This window comes from Lacerta agilis, chromosome 2 (genome assembly GCF_009819535.1).
Source record: "Lacerta agilis isolate rLacAgi1 chromosome 2, rLacAgi1.pri, whole genome shotgun sequence".
Taxonomy (NCBI): domain Eukaryota; kingdom Metazoa; phylum Chordata; class Lepidosauria; order Squamata; family Lacertidae; genus Lacerta; species Lacerta agilis.
Window position 1 is genome coordinate 68,279,846 of NC_046313.1, and position 19,769 is coordinate 68,299,614.

Genomic DNA, 19,769 nt, shown 5'->3' on the forward strand with positions numbered 1-19,769 from the left:
TCTTATTCCAACAGGCTTAGTGGAACTGTCGGCTTTTAATGAAAGGGCGGGTGCTGTTTTTATTATAATTATCGGTAGGTTTTTAATAGATCTCTGATAGATGGATGGGTAGATATAGCTTTAATTTCATTAATGTTTAATTGGTTTTTAATTATCGTCTTTTTTTCTATGTTTTTGACTGTTCTTATTTTCTCCGTAAGCCACCTTGAGTCCCTGTCAGGGAAATAGGCAGGGTATGAATACATTTATTATCATTATACCCCATAGTGTGAAAGAATCCACTGCTACTCCTTGTGTTCTCAGTATGATATCAGATACTAGAACATCTTCAGGTAATCTACAGACATCTTAAAGAGGGGACCATCACATCTCACTCATACAACATTGCAGATTGACATCCTGGTGTTCGGGAGCAAAGTCTAGTTTTGAATTGCACAGCATCCTTACTGACTTTGTGCAAGAAATAGATAATGAACTCCATTCCTAACATATTTTGTATATAAAGTCTTGTGCTTTTATTATACTTCTCAGCTTTTCCTACCTACCAACTGCAGCAATTCTTCTCATATAGGATTGCATTATGTCTACCCTCTTACAGCAATCTCTATTGTTCCATCTTTAATGTACGTTTAATACTCTGTGGTGTGGTTCAGTATCAGCGAGATACTGAACACACCCAAGTCCAAAATAGGAAGTGCTCCCTTTTCTGCATCCTAAAAACCCATGCAAGCGGAGAAGCTGTGTGTTCTCTCTTGTGCCATCTAGTGGCAATAAAGAAAAATAGCCTTTTGTGCTTTGGGAAAAACATGTTGTTTGCTGCTAAGGAACTCCTATGTGGCATCTCAGAGGAACTTTCCCTTCATTAGTACATATGAAAACAAGACATCCATGTGGGAATTGTCATGAGATCTTTCGCTTTGGTTCCTGCCAGGACAGCAGCGCAAGGGGAAATCGTATCACATTCCCTGAAATGTCCATCAACTCACCTTCGTCAGTCATATCCTTTTCTACACAGACATAAGAAATCTATATTTTGGAAAGCAGATAAATTGCAATGGAAAGGTGCTTCCAGACATATAGAAACATTCTAATTCTCTGGCTTTAGCAGGCTGTACATCTGTATTCTTGCTGTGTCAAGCTATTGTGGTAGGCAACACAGGTTTTCCAGATAGTCTTAGCATTACAGTTTGCAGCTGTAAGAAACCAGTACAAGTGCTAATAAATGTTTTCTATTGCAAAGTGGTCCCAGTCAATAAGCATGCTGTTATGTTTTGAACTAATTGCAGTTTTTAAACGACCTTCAAGTGCAGTCCCCAGTACAGCACATTGCAGTAGTTAAAAAAAAAAAATGACTGTGCCAAAGCAAGAACAACATATCAAGGCTATCTCTGGCTTAGCTTTGTGTCACTGAGACCACTTGGGACACTACGGATAAGACTAAATCTAATATCATCCCCAAACTACAGACCTGATCCTTAAGGGGGAGTGCAACCCCATACAGAACAGGCAACATAGCATCTCCCATGGCAGACAGACTAGTACATACCACACCCCAAATCTATGGGTGACTTTGCTCAGATGTTAACAGCACGGGGACAGAATGGAACCTGGCAGAACACCAGAGTATAACTGCCATGAGACAGAGCTGCAGTCCCCAGCACCACCTTCTGAAATGGTATTGAAAAACGTTCCCCCAATCTTGACTTCAGACAGCCTTTCCAGAAACATATCATGATTGATTATATTGATAGCTGCTGAGAGGCCCAGGAAAATTGACAGGGTTTGCAGTATCCCAACCCTACACCCAGCAGAGTTCATTCCTCAGGACAACCAATGCTATTTCAATGACAAAACCAGGCCAGAAAAAGGATTCAGGTGGGTACAAAGAATTTGTGCCATCCAAGAATGTCTGCAGTTGCACTTAGGCAGCTTTCCTTAATGGGAATGTTTGTGACCAGCTGACATAGGGGGAAAAGTCTTGTGGAGACAAAGGAGCTTTCTTAGGGAATGACCATGTAACCATTGTCTTCAAGGTAATCAGGATTGCACACACACACACCTCTTTTCATGGAAGGTTTATCATTTCCTGGAGCCAACTGGTCAAACCCTCTCCTGCTTGATATAGTAAGCAAGATGGGCCTACCTAACAGGTAATTGGCTCAGGTCCTTGTCTCAGCAATTGAAAGTCATTTCATAAAAAAGGAATAGATGGCACTCTGGATGTATTCATTGCAGATTCACAAGGATGAGGAATGCAGGTTGCCACAGATGCAAGCAATTTTATCCTCAGAGTACTTAGTAGATGAGTGATAACAGACATCCAAGGACTTATCCCATCAAAATGTCCCAGTATTCTCCCTCTCCTGCTGGCTTAAGTCTCACACAGTGCCATTTTGAAAGACCAGCTGTATTTTTGTGTCTGTAAGTTTGAGTGTTGCATACATCTGAGCAGACACTGAACAGGACAAAAAGATACTAGTTGGGGACTTTTGGCCTGTGAATCTAATTAGGCCTGCCAGACCATTTTGGCCAAGCCATGCCCACCTGCCCAGCACCTGATGTCATATATATCGCATCAGGTGTGAGGCAGGTAAAAGCACAGTGGGGGTTTGAAAGGCACATTGAAGCCCCAGCTGTTAGGTGGTTGTTGTGGCTTCAATTCACCACCTAGGGATCTCTACAAGCATCAATAATCAACTGGTTGTGGGTGCCTGAAGTGCACAGCCAACAATCAGCTGATTGTTGGGAATCCAAAGCACATGTCTCACAATCAGCAGGGATTGGCTGCACTAGGGAAGTCCCCATTGGGAAATCCATAGTGCAGCTGAGGGGGCTAGAGGAAACAGCTTGGATTCAAAATGCTGGAGGAAGCACTAAAAATGAGGATTTATCACTCTGCAAAGGAAGTGGTTTGGATTCAGAGTCCTTCATCCAGCTCTTTGAATCCAATTTATTTCTTCTGGAGAGATAGAAATGTTCAGCTTTCAGTCTTTCTCTTTCTCTCTCCAGAGGAAACAGCTTCATAAACTTATGGCTTACATGCTAATTCCTACATGCTTCCCATGTGGGAATTTTGTAGTGTTTGAAGTGCCCTGCAAAAAGCATTTGACAGTTACAGATCTGGACTGACAACTCTCCAGAATAGGCTTACATATATGTCAGCCATGAGTTGTATTTGGATTTTTAAGGTGTTTTCTTGCCTGACTTGAAGATATTGCCTCAGTGTGTGAACTGATCATGATGCTCTTGGGCAAATTCTACTGACAAAAGGAGTGCTGTTTACATTTTTGATGCAGCATAATGTCTTAATATATTCCTCCCTTGTCAGTCTTTGGGAGGTGCCCCTCAGTGCAACAGGAGGATTGCCTAAAGCAATGATATCAAAGTTTTACCATTATTTCTCCAGGTCTACTTTGCACACCTCTCTGCATATCCAGTATTCCAAGTTACTACCTTTTCTGCAGCAGAATGTCCCCAGCAGGTAGACTTGGACATTTCCATTTGATTAACGTTCCAACAATGAATATTTTAAAAGGCTGGACTCGGATTACAGCCTTGGTGTGTGCACATACACAGTCATTTACAGATGCAGTCTCAGTGCATCTCCCTGTGCACAGTGCTAATATCTTCAGTTTATTGATTAACAGGCTGGGGCCCAGGTTGACAAAAAGCCCTCATTCCCATTTAGCAAAAGATGGAGTCCTCCTGGGTGACAAAAAATAGCTGAAGGCTGTATTATATAACGGTTGCTTTAATTTTGGCATTTTCCTAGAACACTAGCACTAATTGCAGCATCAGTAAGGGCACAATTGCTGGGTTAGTCGAAGGGTCCCTCTAGTCTAACGTCCTGTTAGATGCTTCTAGGAGACCCACCTGCAGCCTCCCCCATTGCTTCCTCCCTCTGCCTCCAGGAACTGGTATTCAGAGGTTCCAATTATTTACCATGACTGATAGCTGTTGATAGCCTTATCCTCCGTAAACCTGTCTAATCCTCTTTTAAAGTCATCACAACATCTTGCGGCAACAAATTCCATAAGCTCATTACGTGCTGTTTGAAAAAGTACTTTCTTTTGTCTGTCCTGAATCTTATCACCAATTAATGTAAATAGTGACCCTGAATTCTAGGTGGCAAGGGGAGGGGGGGTCTCTTTTTTTAGTTATTCTCTCTAGACCATTCAAAATTTTCTTCTCCAGTACAACTTCTACAATATCCCTCTTGTTCACCTGTAAAAACCTCAACTGCTTTAACCTTTCACGGTAGGGAAGGTGCTATACACTCCTGATCATTGTGTGCCCGCTTTCAGCATTTTCTCCAGCTCTACAAAAGTCTTTACATATTCAAATACGGTTGTATTATAACTTTGTACCAAGCCATTACAATACTGACCACTTTATTATTTAGAATCTTGTAAACAATCCTTTATATGAAATTTGTTTTTATCACTGATGCCTCACAATGAAGTGATGTTTTCCACCAGGCATATACTATATGGGTGGAATTTTCTCTCTCGGTGTTTATCACTTTTCCATTTTCAGTTAACCTAATTTGCCATTTTGTTTTGCCCATTCACTCAGTTTGCGGACGTCCTTCAGGACAGGAGTGGCGACTCTGTCAAGAGTTCAACCGTGAGGGAAAGGTCAGCTTGGCCAGCACACTCCCTGCAGGAAATGCACTAGGGAAGCACCACCCAGCAGGATTGAACTCTTTGCTCAGCAGCTGATGAGAGGGGTGTTAAATCCTGCTGCTTTGACTGTATACCAGTTCCCTGTGGGGACCTGGTGGGCACAGCCAATGCAGAATTCAACCTCGCCCATCAGCTGATTGGCAGGTGGAAGTGCTTTGGGTAAAATTGGAGGTCTAATTGGACCTCCTGGTAGGCCAAGAATGGTCTGTGGGCTGTAGGATCCCTTTTCCTACTTAAGGAGCTCTTCACATTCTACATCAAGCCCCTTTCTGATTGATATCATCCAAAAACATGGCCACCTTACGACTTAACCCTTGACCTGATATAAATAAGTTAAATCACATTGGTTCCTATACATAACCTTGAGGGACTCCACTGCTTACTTCTGTCCATTGTGAATACTGTCAATTTGTTTATTCCTGAATTATGATGCCTCTTCTTTAACCAATTATCACAAGAGGACCCTAAACAAAGGTTAGACTAATAGATTTGTAATGTCCCGATTTTCTGTCAACTTGTTTAAAAAGTTGATACAGTATTATTTTAAGGAAATCAGTTTTAATGAGAAGGGTCATATTTTAATTGGATGATCAACAATTACATATTCTGACTTTTAAAGACCTATTGGGTGCGTGGCATCTGGTGACTTTTTTGTGGTCAATTAGCCGTAGACCTTCATCTCTTGCCATCTCTAATGAATATTAGTTCCCAAAACAAGAGGTTGAAGTGGGTGTATCTGGCCTGTATCTTCCACAGTGAATTAATCCAGCTTCTCAGCAATCTTCCTATTCTCATTCAGCAATTCTTTCACACCACTTTTGTCTTGACAGTCTGACAGCCCCCCCAGGCTAGTTTCCACATTCTAAAGCAGGCATGTCCAACAGGTAGATCGTGATCTACCGGTAGATCACTGGACGTCTGTGGTAGATCACCGGTAGATCAGTGGCTCCCCCCAAAGAAGCTAAAAAACTTTGGCTCCCCTAAAAACAGCTCAATATCTTTGCCCTGCATCCCTAAAATGACCTGAACCACCAAAAATAGGGCTTTCCTTCCTTAAAAAAGCTCAATGTCGCTTTCCTCTTCCCTAAAGAAGCTCAACAACTTTTACGTGAACCCCCCAAAACAGGGTTTTCCTTCCTAAAAAAAAAGCTCAACAAAAAGGGGGTAGATCACTGCCAGTTTTTAACTCAGTGAGTAGATCGCAGTCTCTTGGAAGTTGGCCACCCCTGTTCTAAAGGATCAAAATAAAACTGTATAGTTTTGAACAATATCTCCCTCAAAATTTATTCACTTGGTTTATTGTCATTTTACATTTGTTTTACCAGAGTTTATGCTCTTTTTGTTTCCCCAATTTGGACAAGGCATCCACTTTCTAAAAGAAAGCTTCTTCCTTTTACTGCTTCCTTGAAGTCTGCTCATTAACTAGGTGGGCATCTTCCTGGCTTTGTTTATTCCTTTCTAATCTGCTGCATAGATTTTATCTGAGCTTCTAGTACAGTATGTTTCATTAGCTTCCAAGTGTTCTGAAGACATCTGACTCTCCCTTTCAACTTCCTTTTAACTAATCCCCTCATTTATTAGGTTTCTTCCGTCAATAACATTATGATTGGCATTCTGGTATTCTGACACTATTCTCATCTTGCTTTTGCCTTCAGGCTTTACACTTGGGGCATCAAGTACTGCAGGATAGTTATTTATTGTTTGATGAACAGCTTGTGTTTGTTAGCTGACAGAATAAAAGATTAGTACCTCTGTGTATCAGCTACTAGCTGAGGATGCATAGTGGTAGTGATGTGTAAAATGTTCAGGATCTTCAATATTTTCATGCAAAAACCGCCATTTCAAAGGGTCCACAACTTCCCCTTTATTTCCATTACAAGATTATTTTCATGCTTCTTCCACAGCTCTCCCCCACCACCTCCGCTTCAGCTCAGCACTACATGATGTACTTTAATAGGTTAGACACACATGAGAGATGACACATTTTACAAATGATGCAGACTCAAACTCTTGGCAGATTCATTTGACTCCTCCACTCTGTCATTTATCCTGGGCCACTACTGAAATTCTGTTGATTTCACCAGCACTAGACCTACCTCTACAGTATAAACACTTCTGATTGACATATGTATGCACTGAGAATGTGTGGAACTCACCTAGGTATAGTCTGCTACTGTTTAGGCCACTGCAAATTGTATGCAGTAAAAAAGGAAGAAACTTCCCCATTCTTCAGCGTGTGGCTTCAAAGCTGTGGCCTGTTTTATGTGCTGTTCAGTTCTTCTTGGAGCTGCTACTGCAGGATCTGCCGCAATTGTCTCTCCTTCTCTATTGACATCCTGCAGCTGAGGAGTGAGAGAAAACCCTGAAAATCAGCTGCTTTGAAAGGCCAAGATAGCAATGCCACTAGGATCCAAGAGTGTTCTTTGTCAGCTCTAGAGTCTGGAAGAACCAGCTGATACCCACTGATACTTGCTGCCCAAATTTCAGTGGCAGAAATCTCCCTTCTGCAGTTGCTGCTGGAGCTCTTGCATACCTAAGTTGATGTAGGAATCCAAATGCTGCTTGTCGTGAGCCCTGTTGCTGCGAAATGAACTTTTGAGACGTGTCCTCCCAATGCAGGAGTGCAAGGGAGAAGGCTAAATATGGCTGCATTATAAGTGCACTGTAAGTATCACAAGCTACCAATACATTGAATAGGTGTGAGGCAGAGAGCAGTGGAACTATGTAAGCCTCTGATCCTTTCTCACACTTTTCCCTTTCCTTCTCATTCTCTGTATCCCTTCTTTCCTCTCTGCTGCCTTTCTCTAAGGGAGTCAAAATACTGGTTAAAAGTGCAATACTTCTAGATGGTTCAGGATATAAAGGAATCATGGGTTAATACCTGCGATGAAAACACACAATGCCACGTTACCCTGACATATACTGAAACTTTATGAAGATCAAGTTATGTCTGTACTGTACAAAGATTTTGGGGAGATCAACAGGTTGGTGAGATCTCAGAAAAATGAAAGTGAGAATCTATCTACTCTTTTGTTGTTTAAAGTTAAGGCTGCTACAACAAAAGTCTGGCATCCCATGTCTTATCATTTATCTTTCTGTTTTTCCCCTGCAATGAAGGGTGACCGCTGAATGCAATAGAAAAGCAAGAAGGTGTGTTTTTGTGAAACTGCACCGTTACTCCAGGGCACAAGTCACCAACCTTTTTGGACTAGTGGGCCCAGGCCCGTGTTAGAGGGATCTGCCGCCCTGGCGCAGCGATCCCTCGGCGCCCCCAGCCTGCCGCCTCTCCGCCCGCCTCCCTCCCGCGCTGGCCGCCCCTCGGGAGGGGGGGTGGGCGAGCGGGGGATGAGAGGCGTGGCGTTGGAGCGGGCGCTCGCGCTCCGGCGGACGGAGGATGAGGGGCGGGCGGGCGGGCGCTCGCGCACCGGCGGGAGGGCGGGCTGCAAGCCGGCGGGGGGGCGGGCTGCAAGCCGGTCGCCCTCGCCTCCCAGAGCCCCAGCTGGAGTGCTGGAAGGTCGCGCAAAGCCCCGCGCCGCTCCAGCGCTCCAGCTGGGGCTCCGGGAGGCGAGGGCGGGCGGCTTACAGCCCGCCCGCCAGCGCGCGAGTGCCTGCCTGCCCGTGGGGGCGGGGGCGGGTTGGGGAGGGGAGCCCGGTATGCCGGCGGGCTCACGGGGGCGCCCCTGGGGTGCCCTGCGCCCTGGCGCGCCGCGCCACTGGCCTCTATGGATGAGACGGCTCTGAGTGGGCCCATTATGAAATTTCAGAGAGTTCCAGGTCTCAAAATGACTGCCATGAAGGCAGGGGTGGCATAACACAAAATTAGAGACATGCCCACCACTGACAACCTTATTCTTGCCATGGAAAGTTAGCTATGTTCTGCTGGTCCTGATTTTGGAGATCCCACACTGACAGGTGCTGTTGCTCTCTAATAAAAACTGGGAGCATTCCCCAGGAAAAGCAAAAATATACAAGGTAGCCACACCACTCTCGTTTTACAGAAATCACTTAGAAGGTGCCTGCAAATCTTACCCCATAACTTTCTTTCTAATAAGGCTAGAGATTCAATTTTTTAAAAGCAAATGGAAGTGCACCATCTGAGATGCTTGCCCAGGGACACCACTGGTGACCCAGGGCTAGCAGGCCCTGTGTGGGAAAGCGTCTCTCATTTTTCAGCAATGAGAAACGAAACTGGCTGCTATGAAAATACTCATGAAATGATCTCTGACTGCCCAAGAGCTAATTGTTAATATTTCTGCTCATCAGAGTGTCTTCATGTCACACAGATGACGTTTTGCCTGCAAGGCATCCTTGCCCTCTCTGCTTGGCCCAATGGAAACCTGGAGGCTGCATGGCCCTTAGAGACCAATCAGAGATACTAATGGAATAGCTGTTATCCCCTCCTCCAAGATCTGCATGATAGTGGTCTCTTTCCAGGGCCCTAATGTTTCTGTATAGTCATTTCAAAATATGTTACATGCATGACCTCAAATATTCTAACACTGCAAAACGTTGTTATTCTCTAACATTGTTAGGGTCTCATATTTCCACTGGCTATGTAAGATCTGCCAAGGTGGCAAGACCTTTGGGGAGATTTCCTTCCACCTGGATTTTACATACTGTTTGAAAAGCAAGACCAAAAAGAAAAAAGAAAAAATCTCAGGATCATTTGAACTTCAAAGACAATGGATTTACACTTTCAGACTAAATAAGGTGCCTTTCCCAGACAGACAAATTTTGCATTATTAGAAACCTGCATTGCCTGCAAAAGCAGAAACCTTCCCAAAATAATCTAAGCAGAGATTTTTATTTTGACTTTTTTATTTTTTTTAAAAAAATCTGTGAACCAGACTGAGTTGATTTTGTTCTGGCTCATTAGAGAAAAATATTCAAGCTGATTCCTGCTTCTTTCAGAACTCATTTCATCAATGTCAGTAACTGTGGTGATTCATATAGTATAATATTGCCATTATCATCATTATTCAATTTAGTCTTTCCAATATTAAGAAGCAGTCCCCCACACACCTGCCCCAAATCATGAGAATTTGTATACAGTATATTTTAGTTGTACATTTTAGTTTTGAAGATAACCACCCAAAGGCTTCCTTAATTGGACATGCTCAGTGGGTTTTTTTTGGGGGGGGGGGGTAAAAGAATGAGGCGCCTCTACTCATATATTGATTAAAATGTTGTAGGTGCCAGACCAAAATGGGTGCCATGTGCTGCAAATAAATGAAATAAAAAGAAGTGCTGGTACTCTGTATCCAGTGAGTACTTTTGCAGAAAGAGCCATGGACATGCAAATCTAGGGCGCTGACAAATTTCAAAACCTCCATAGACATACAATTTCCTTAACCTAATTTAATTTAATGTAATGGAGAGGGTGAAGCATCATTATGCTGAATCATTACTGTATTGGCCTGAGTATAAGCCGCACCCGAACAGTGGCGTCACGAGGTGGGGGCGGGGGGGCAGTGCGCCCTGGGTTCCATGTCGGGGGGGGTGACAAGAAGGCACCCCGCGGGGTGCTTGCCCTGCTGCCCCGGCCCTGGCCCCGGCGCATCAGCGCAAGCAGCCATCGTGCCACCGCAGCCACGTGGAGAATCCTCTGTTCGCAGCTGCAGCCGCAAGCAGAGGATCCTGCCGCTGTCCGTACGACGCTCGGGTGGCACTGGTGGCAAACCGCTACGTACAACGCATGTGCGGTGTCGCACGCATGCTCTGTGCATAGCTACGCTGCACATGCGCTGTACATAGCGGTTTGCCACTGGAGTGCTGTACACCAAAATTCCGCACCAGGTACCACCTGGGTTTGTTACACCTTTGCACCCGAATATAAGCCACTCCCTTAAAATTCCACAGGCACTCACACCCATTCCGTTTTACCATATGTCTGTTTCAGCAGCGATATCGTAAAAGCCAGTTTTCGTAAGGTTGTGAATTTAAGCCACACTTTAACTTTTCACGGCTGGAATTTGAAAGAAAGAAAAAAGTGCGGCTTATATTCGGGTCAATATGGTACATAGAATCATTGAGGATTCTGTTTCAGAGACGGGCAGGAGCATGACGGCTGGGGGAATGTGTGGGAAGAGGAGGCATGTGGTGGTGGGGAGGATCCCTCGGAAGGGGCCAGTGATTTGTGAGGTTCTGAGGAGATCGAGGGGAGTCAGGAGGAAGAAACCAGGGAGTCAGAGACGGGGAAAGGAGGAAGGAAAAGCTGGAAGAGGTCTCGGAAGCTGACCATTGAGATCCCCTCTCTCCCCACCTCCGCTGTATCTGTGCACAAGGAGAGGCTTGAAGTGAGGGGAGCAACTGGTGCTTGCACACACCACATCAGACAAGGGGTGGGAGGTAAGAAAGCAGGAAGGGGCGGGGCCACACTCTTGCTCCAACTCCCCGAGATAGAGCACCATTCTGCAGAGGTAGATTTCCTAGGCAGCTAGTTAGCAGGAAGGGGCGTGCATATCCCTTGCACCTTAGCAGCTGATGTAACCAAGTGCTTTGCTAATAAAGAACTAAAATTCCTGTCACTTGTCCTCATTGGTCTGGCTGCATGCGGCATCCTTGTACTCAAGTGCTTCTGAGTCCTGGTGAATTTTAACAACCATTAATGTGCAAGGTGTGGGACTAGGACCTGGGAGACCAGCATTCAATTCCCCACTCGGCAAAGCTCACTTGGGCCAGTCACTCTCTCTCAGCCTCACCTACCTCAAAGAGAATTGTGGGGGGGGGGTTAAATGAGGGGGAGAATCATCTATGTAATGGGCCTGTCTTAGAAGATAGGAACCCCAGAAGTGTGGGCTACTGTTGAGTAATACACCCACCTGGTAACTAAAAATGGAAACGTGTTCTTTCACACACATGGTTACCTGCTATCTAAATTAAGCTTTCCATTACCTTCTAGATTTCAACCCTGCAGTCAAACACCCTCATTCGGAAAGTGAAACGGACACTGCCTAGCCCCCCACCAGAAGAAGCTCATCTCCCTCTGGCCAGCCAAGCTCACTCACAGATGTACATGCCGGGCCTCATGCAGAAGGGAGTGGCAGGGCCAGCCATTCAGGTGACGAAGGCCGGCCTCCTCAAAGACATTGACCGTGACTTGAAGCTAGTGGAGCACGAGTCCACAAAGCTGCGGAAGAAACAGGCTGAGCTTGATGAAGAAGAAAAGGAGATTGATGCCAAACTGAAGTACTTGGAACTGGGGATTACACAGAGAAAAGAGTCTTTGCTGAAGGACCGGAACGTCCGTGACTATCCCTACCTGAGATGTTTGGGGGAAAACAGGGATTATATGTCTGACAGCGAGCTCAACAACCTTCGACTCTCTGGCTATGAGAGCCTGACGAGGCCTAGTACTGCCCCTTCCAATCAATACGCTGACTTTTCCAGTGCACAGTACACATCAGCCTCCTCTTACACCCCATATCAGTACTCCTCAGGACAAGCTGCCCCACCAGGCCCAGCCGCATTCCAGCAAGCAAGGTTTCAGCCTCCACACTACCCCCCAGCAAGCAATGTCCCTGCGCAGAACGGATTCCAAGCAAGCCAGATGCCTGCCTACCCTTCCCAAACGACATACCAGAGTCACAGCTTTACCCCAAGCACTGGGTATCAGTCTGAACAGGTTCTGCAAAGTCACCAAGGCTTCCGGCCACCTTACCAAGCACAGACCACGTATCCCAGTCAGACACCTCTGCAGCCAGCGCAGAGTGCTCTTTTCCAGACCCACGCGGACACACACACCACCTCCCAGAAACCGCGGCAGACATCGCTAGCTGACCTTGAGCAGAAGATGCCCACCAATTATGAAGTAATAGGCAACCCCACTGTGGTCATCTCAGCCGCAACTCCGGAAGTGACGTACAGCACCACAACTGTGACCAGCAGCTACGACCAGTACAAGCCGCCAGAAGGAAGGCTGGTGGACAGGAGCGGCGTAGCCCAAAGTCCCTTGACCAGCTATTCCTCTGACTCCCTCTACACCAACCTGGAGCAGAACATTCCTCGGAACTATGTGATGATTGATGACATCAGTGAACTAACCAAAGAGAGCACCTCAGCAGAGGGCCAAAAAGGAGATTTGCAGTTGCAGAGCAGCAATGGGCGATACATGAAAGAAAAGAGTGACTTGACAGACACAGATGTCTCCAGCAGGCCTTGTTGCTACCCAAAGGGAGAAGAGTCAGAGGAGGACATGTATGATCACCACGGCCCTGACCATCGTGGGAGAGGCTACCATAGGGGCCCAGAGAGCAATGGGAGGATGTCGGGTAGCTCCGGCTCCTACTACTACGGGGACAGTGATTACAGGCACTCCACTCGCCCAGACAAGCCTGGGTCCACCATGGGAGTGCAGAAGCACTCTTCCAAAAACTTGGCCCCAGCTGTCATCTCTTCCAAACGCAGCAAGCATCGGAAACAAGGTATGGAGCAGAAGATCTCAAAATTCTCCCCTATAGAAGAAGCAAGAGATGTGGAATCAGACCTGGCCTCTTACCCAGCAACCACGTCAGTCAGCAGCAGCAGCGTGGCATCCAGAGCAAAGAAGATGCAAGATGACATCACATATGGCCTCAAAAAAAATGTATATGAACAGCAGAAGTACTACGGTGGGTCTGCCAGGGATACGATGGAAGAAGATGACAAGGCATACAGTGGCGGGCGATCGAGATCCTCTGGTTATGTGTCGGACAGAATGTCGAGCCGTGAGATCAGGAGCAGGTCCTACGAGAGAGAGAGCATGGAGAGGCCTCAGAGAGGCAGTTCCAAACCTTCTTCCCTTAGCATGAGTCAAAGTCGCGGGCGACCTCCAATTCGCACACAAACCTCAGAAGAAGAGAGCCCCATCAGTCCTTTGGGGAAGTCCATGGGCGTATCGCGGTCCTCGGGTGGGCCTCTCCCTCAGTATTCTGGGGACAGCTGCTCTCAGTTCTGCTCCAGTCACTCATTGCCTGATGTACAAGAACATATCAAAGATGTGCCAAGAACCCACTCTTACAAGCATGAAGAAGGTTACATCATGGATGATTCACACTGTGTTGTTTCAGACAGTGAAGGTAATGGCTACCTGTGGTAACTTAACCCCAGAGCATGCCCAAGCGGGTCATATTTGCAAGGACAATACCACAGCCTCCGTTTCCTTGCCAGGTGCCTTTCTCCCGCATTTTGCTTTCTGTTTTGGTGGTTCTGTGTTAGCATGCTGCACTCTGCATGTCCTACTGGTGCTCTGCTCACTGCTTGTTCAGTGTGATACTGTGCTATAATTCCTGTTTATATATATATCTATTTCCCAAGCGGCTACTGTGGCATATCCTGTGTGCATGCGATCGGTTCCTTGCTTTCTTTTAATTCATTGCATGGCTTCATCCTGGGGTATATTCCCAACTGTGGGTGAGGGGATTGACTGTGATCTGTTTTTGGTTTCTGAAGCCTATCACTTGGGTCAGGAGGAGACAGACTGGTTTGATAAGCCGAGGGAACCTCGTTCGGAGAGGATGAGGCATTATGGTGGCCACTCCTCATCCTCCCAAAGGAGGGGTCCAGTTAAGCACACCTATCACGACTATGACGAGCCCCCGGATGAAGACACGTGGCATCACGATGACTACTCTCACCCGCGACACTCCTCTTCCAAAGAACACAGGCACCATGGAGACTATGGGAGGCATCCGTCCTCCTCCCGGCACTCCACCGATGACCTGCCAAAGAGGTCATCCAGGCAACACCCAAGAGATGCTGGCCGCCACGAGTCACGCGGACATGGGCAGCCCTCTTCCCAGAAGAAGGCTCAGCAGGCCGATACAAGAGTGCAGCCAGGTTATCCTTCCAGCTCCTCAGAGTACTCCCAGCAGTCTCGGCAGCCGTCGGGCTACCATCATACCTCAGAGTCCCAAAAATCGCAGAGGCAGGTGCAACATGGGCCGCCATCTCAGCAGCCAAAATCAGAGCCTCTTCCGCACCAACAGCAGCAGCAAGCGAGGCAGCAGCAAGTTGGGCAGCAGCAGCAGCAGCAGCAGCAGCCGTCGTCATCCAGGCAGCAGCAGCCGTCGAGCAGACAGCCTCAGCAGCAGCAGCAGCAGCAGCAAGCAGCTCCCTCACAACCATCTTCTCAGCAACAGCAACAGCAAGCTAGGGTGCAGCAGCAGCAGCAGCAGCCACCGCCAGCAGGAACCCAAGCCCAGCCCTCCTCACGGCCAGCCCAACAACAGCCTGGCCAAGCCCAGCCAGCAGGCAAACCCCAATCTGCCCTCCAAGCACAACCTGGCACTCACCCAGCGGGACCAGTAAGTACCTACGTGCCTTTGCAGTTATACAGTAGGTCCCTCAGAGCTGACGACAGCTTGTTTTGCCCCTCGTCAGGAGAGAGGGCTGGGCTAAGCGATGGCCTGTTCTGTAGTACAGGAGTCGCGCAGGGATTGTCTCACCTTAGAATGTCAAAGCAAGGAAATGTGCATTTGTGGACTATGCGTTGTACAGTCTAGGTCGCTGTGGAGAATGGAGTCTTCCCAGCAGAGAGGAGTTATTTCGTGGAACTAACAATAGGCCATAATAAGTTATAGAGGGGGCAGTTCAGACACAGACAAAGAAGAGGGGAGGGGAGGGGAGAGGAGAGGAGAGGAATGCACTTAAGGGAATGGCCTTGGTATAGGATCTTTATATGTAGCTTTCTTGATGGAGATCACAGGCAGTTCCCCAGGAATCCTAGGGGGTGGGGAGTATCTGGTGGAGAATAGGGTGAGTGGATAAGGATTGCTGTGAGACAGCCCGGATGACCTGGCAGTTAAACTCTAGGAAGAAGGCTGAGAGGAAAACCCCCAAGAGATGGGCTTCGTTTTACCATTATTTGTTCTTGTTTGCATTAAATAAATACATAAATCACTGTTTGCTATATTACAGTCTAAAGCAGAGCAGACGGATGCATCCAAACCTACCACAAAAGTGCCACAGGTGGGGAAAGCACCCCAAACACAGCCACCAGGAGCAGCAGCAGGAGGTCAGTCCAGCACCTGCGATTGTATGCGCTTTCCTTAAAATGGGAGGCAGCACCAGTAGTTCTGTAGGCTCAGATCTCTCAAGGGGAAGATTAGATTGGAGTCAAAGGGAGTTCCAAGACCATTTACTGTGGATTTTTTTTTTAAGTCCTACCTGAGTGTAGGCCAGTCAGAGTAGAATTAATTCACGTGAAACTAGCATTCTGTACACAGCTGTCAACCTTTCCCTTTTTTTGTGGGAAATTCCCTTATTATATCAGTGCGGAACAGCAAAGAGGGTTGACATCTATGATTCTGTATGTCATACAGAATAAACACAAGTAGAATGCCCAAAAGCAGCCTCCAGCTTCATTCCACATAGGGTACAATAGGTTCGCTTTGCATAGCTGTCAAAAATAGAAGGCTTCCCACTCCTGTCTCATTAACCAATTGGGGAAATGACTGTAAGTTGAGTTCTCTCATCATTCAGCTCCAATTTAAAATACTTTTTCACCAAGAAGTTTTAGTCGTTTCTTGTGCCTGTCATACTGATATCTCACCAACACATTGTGCATCTTGGTTAATACTCTTAGAAATAGCTTGTCCATCATTTTCTGGTGAAGGTGGTTAGACAGAGATTGGTTATGACCTATGGATGGGGGGGGGGGTATATGCAAATTGCCAGTTGGACCTACCCTTGGTGATATGGGAGGATATGTATTTAAATAAATTCATATATGCAGCTAAATAAATCTATACCAATCAATTTCTTTCTCTCCAACAGGCATTAAGATAGGTCCCAAACCAGCAGGTGCACCCACTTCTGCAGGGGCAGCGACTGGACTGCCAGGAGCTGAGGGAGAGAGCGTCTTCTCCAAAATCCTGCCAGGAGGAGCAGCAGAACAAGCAGGCAAATTGACAGAAGGTGAGAGATTTCAGAGGCATCTTTCTTGGATGCCCCATGTCAAAGCATGAGGGATTTGCTCCTGGAGACAGCTCACCTGTCTTCACGCTTGCACACGTGGATTTGTTCAACACTTCTTGCAGGACAAATGGCAGAACTGCAGGGCAACTGCTAATTCAGACCACTGGTCCGTCCAGCTCAGTATTATCTACACTGACTGGTAGTGGCTCTCTGGGATTTCAGGCAGGAGTCTCCCTCAGTCCTCTCTGGAGCAGGCAGAAATCTGAACCTGGGACCTTCTACACTCAGATGCTCCGCTGCTGAGCCACAGCCCTTGTTCTAGTTTACGCATATGTGAGAATGCAAGAAATGAGAAGCCAGCAGGAAAAGTAAAAGTTGTGAAGACAAAATCAAAATAAAGAAAATGGGGGTTGGGTGATAGAACGCTGAAGGAAAAAGCCATGTTAGCATAGCGGACCATCAACACTGCAGGCCAAAAGTGCTGACTTGATGATGAGGATCACTAAGGGCTAAAATAGAATTGGCTTATCCCAGTGGCCAGCAGCAGCTTCCCATCAGCTCAGGCTAACTAACCCCTCTGTTGGGAGATCCTTTTTTACTTGAAATGTCAGGAAGTGACTTTCCTTCTACATGCAAAGCATGTAGCCATAGTCCCTTCCTGTGTCACAGACGGAGATGTGGGGACAGAGGGTGGTAACAGGACTGGCAACGTGAAGGCTGATAATATGGAGCGGGGGCTCTTGTGAAATTGAAGAAGGGCCCTAAAAACTGAAGATTCAGTGGGAAGGAGGTGAGTGGGGAAAGATGCAGTTCAGTCTTTGGTACCACATATGCTGATGGCATTTATTTCTCTTACCTTTACTCCCATAGCTGTGTCAGCTTTTGGCAAGAAATTCACATCATTTTGGTGAGAGAACATCACTGGGTGAGTCGCTTTTTGGTGTCGTAATAATAATAATTTATTTCTTGTACCCCACACATCTGACTGGGCTGTCCCAGCCACTCTGGGTGGCTTCCAACAAAGCATATATACACAACCCCCAATGACATTACAGCTGCCAAGCAAAAATCACGATACATTTCATCTTCTCTGCCCATTGCAATCCAAAGAGGTCCTGGCGTAATTTCCTGTTTAATAGCTTGGTTCAACTTCTGTCCCTCAAGAGGCGCCTTTCATTGCTGCAGCACCCTAACATCAGAGCTAACCTATTGCTCTGTTAATCCAAGAGCCCCCTTCAGTTACTCTGACATTTTTCTTTTTTTCTGCACATGTATATGTTTCTTTCCTAATAGCCATATCTTTTTCTTATGTGTGTCTCTCCATCACCCCGGCAGGAGTTTGGGAGAATAAATGGAGATCTCATCATTGCACTGGAAAAACCTATGAAGAATCCATTGGAATTCAGTCTGCCGCACCAGACTCTGGGTATAACAGTGAGTATCGCCTCGTTGCCTCCATTCCTACATTCTTCTGAGGATGTGGATGAGATCAGATACTTGGCTTTCATCAAGGCTCAGAGATGGCCCCCAAGATACAAAGCCCAGAGGAGGTATTTCTTTTACCTAGTCATATGATATCCTGCTTAGCTTATGGCAATTTGCCTGATAGTTTAGGTAACCCGTGCCACTTCCAGTCAAGAGTATATCCTGTTGCTGCTAAATGTTTGTTTAATGTCCACAGCATGCTACACACTGTACAGACTTAGAGAAAAGAGACATTCCCCATTCAGACTTCTTACAGTCTGCATTAGGTAGATATAGCTAGTGGGGGCAGGGGAGGGCAGGGACTGACACAGAGGAGGAAATGAAGGTGTGGGTCGGTGTGGCTAGGATGGTTTCAAAGAGTCATAGAGTTGGAGGGGATCCTGAGGATCATCTAGTCCAACACCCTGCAGTGCAGGAATATGCAGCTGGCCCTTACGGGGACCAAACTGCAACATTGGCATTAACAGCACCACACTCTTAACCAGGCTTCCTCAACCTCGGCTCTCCAGATGTTTTTGGCCTACAACTCCCATGATCCCCAGCTAGCAGGACCAGTGGTCAGGGGTGATGGGAATTGTAGTCTCAAAACATCTGGAGGGCCGAGGTTGAGGAAGCCTGCTCTTAACCATCTGAGTTTGGGAAAGGCCTTATTATTGGTGGGTTATTTTGAAATTGAGACCTGCAGTTTTAATTGAATTTTAAATTTGTATTTTAATCTGTTATTTTAAATTGATCGTTTTTATGTTTTTTGTTGTGATTTTAATTGATGTTAGCCGCCCTGAGCCCGGTTCTCTGGCTGGGAAGGGCGGGGTATAAATAAAATTATTATTATTATTATTATTATTATTATTAAAGGAATCTCCTTCCTTGGAGGTTTTTAAGCAGAGACTGGATGGCCATCTGACATTCCTGCATTGGACTAGATGACGCTCGGGGCCCCTTCCAACTCTACACTATGATTCTAAAGAAGAAGGGCTTAAAGGAGGCCGAGGCACTAAATACTCTTATATACAGCGGGAAGATGTTCTAGACACAGAGGACAGCATGTCTGGGGACAGCAATGGCAGGAAAAAAGAGATGATAAAGCATGATGGAGCAAAACAGCAGGTCGCCTGCTACAGCAGAGTTGCAATGCTAACTTCCTGGCAGCAGTGCCTCTGCTGCTTAACCAGGAGTGAGAGGGACTAGGCAAGAGGGAGGCTAGGACGGTGTGGGCTCAACAGTGGAGCTATTCCTTTGCTCCTGCCACGGCAACCATGCCACACCAGCCTCCCCGCCATCTCCTCTTTCCCCTTCTTCCTCCTCACATTAAGCAGCAGTGACACACCTGCCAGGATGTTGCAGCTGCACCCCACTGGGTGAACTCTGCTACTGTGATGGAGGAAGCAAGAAAATAAAGGTGTGGGATAACACATAGTTGGCAGAATGTCACATAACCTCCCTGCAAACAAATCAGTATGGATGCTCAAGAAATAACTGGTGTTGTCCCCGCAAACGCTGTGCAAACAAATCAGGATGAATGGCCAATAAATAGATTGTCTGGAACCAACTGTAGAAATGTGTCGCATTTGTTTGGTGCTTAACTCTGTTGTCTGTAATGGTAAGGCATCAAAATGGCTTCGCTGTGGCATAAAATTTATCCTATCAGCCAGCAATCCAGATGTAAAATGGATAATGGGGGGCATAAGAAGAAGGCTCTTTGCT

At 46.5% G+C, this 19,769-nt stretch overlaps 1 protein-coding gene across 1 annotated transcript in view; it reads left to right on the forward strand.

The window, feature by feature from the left end:
• Nucleotides 1-19,769, forward strand: part of BSN (bassoon presynaptic cytomatrix protein) — a 193,109-nt gene that overhangs the window by 170,372 nt on the left and 2,968 nt on the right. Inside the window, exons 7-12 of the mRNA XM_033141862.1 lie at nt 11,587-13,741; nt 14,115-14,968; nt 15,582-15,678; nt 16,440-16,580; nt 17,451-17,505; nt 17,916-18,014. Of these exons, the coding sequence (XP_032997753.1) occupies nt 11,587-13,741; nt 14,115-14,968; nt 15,582-15,678; nt 16,440-16,580; nt 17,451-17,491 (3,288 nt within the window). The 3' untranslated portion in view covers nt 17,492-17,505; nt 17,916-18,014. The remainder of the gene's footprint in view (nt 1-11,586; nt 13,742-14,114; nt 14,969-15,581; nt 15,679-16,439; nt 16,581-17,450; nt 17,506-17,915; nt 18,015-19,769) is intronic.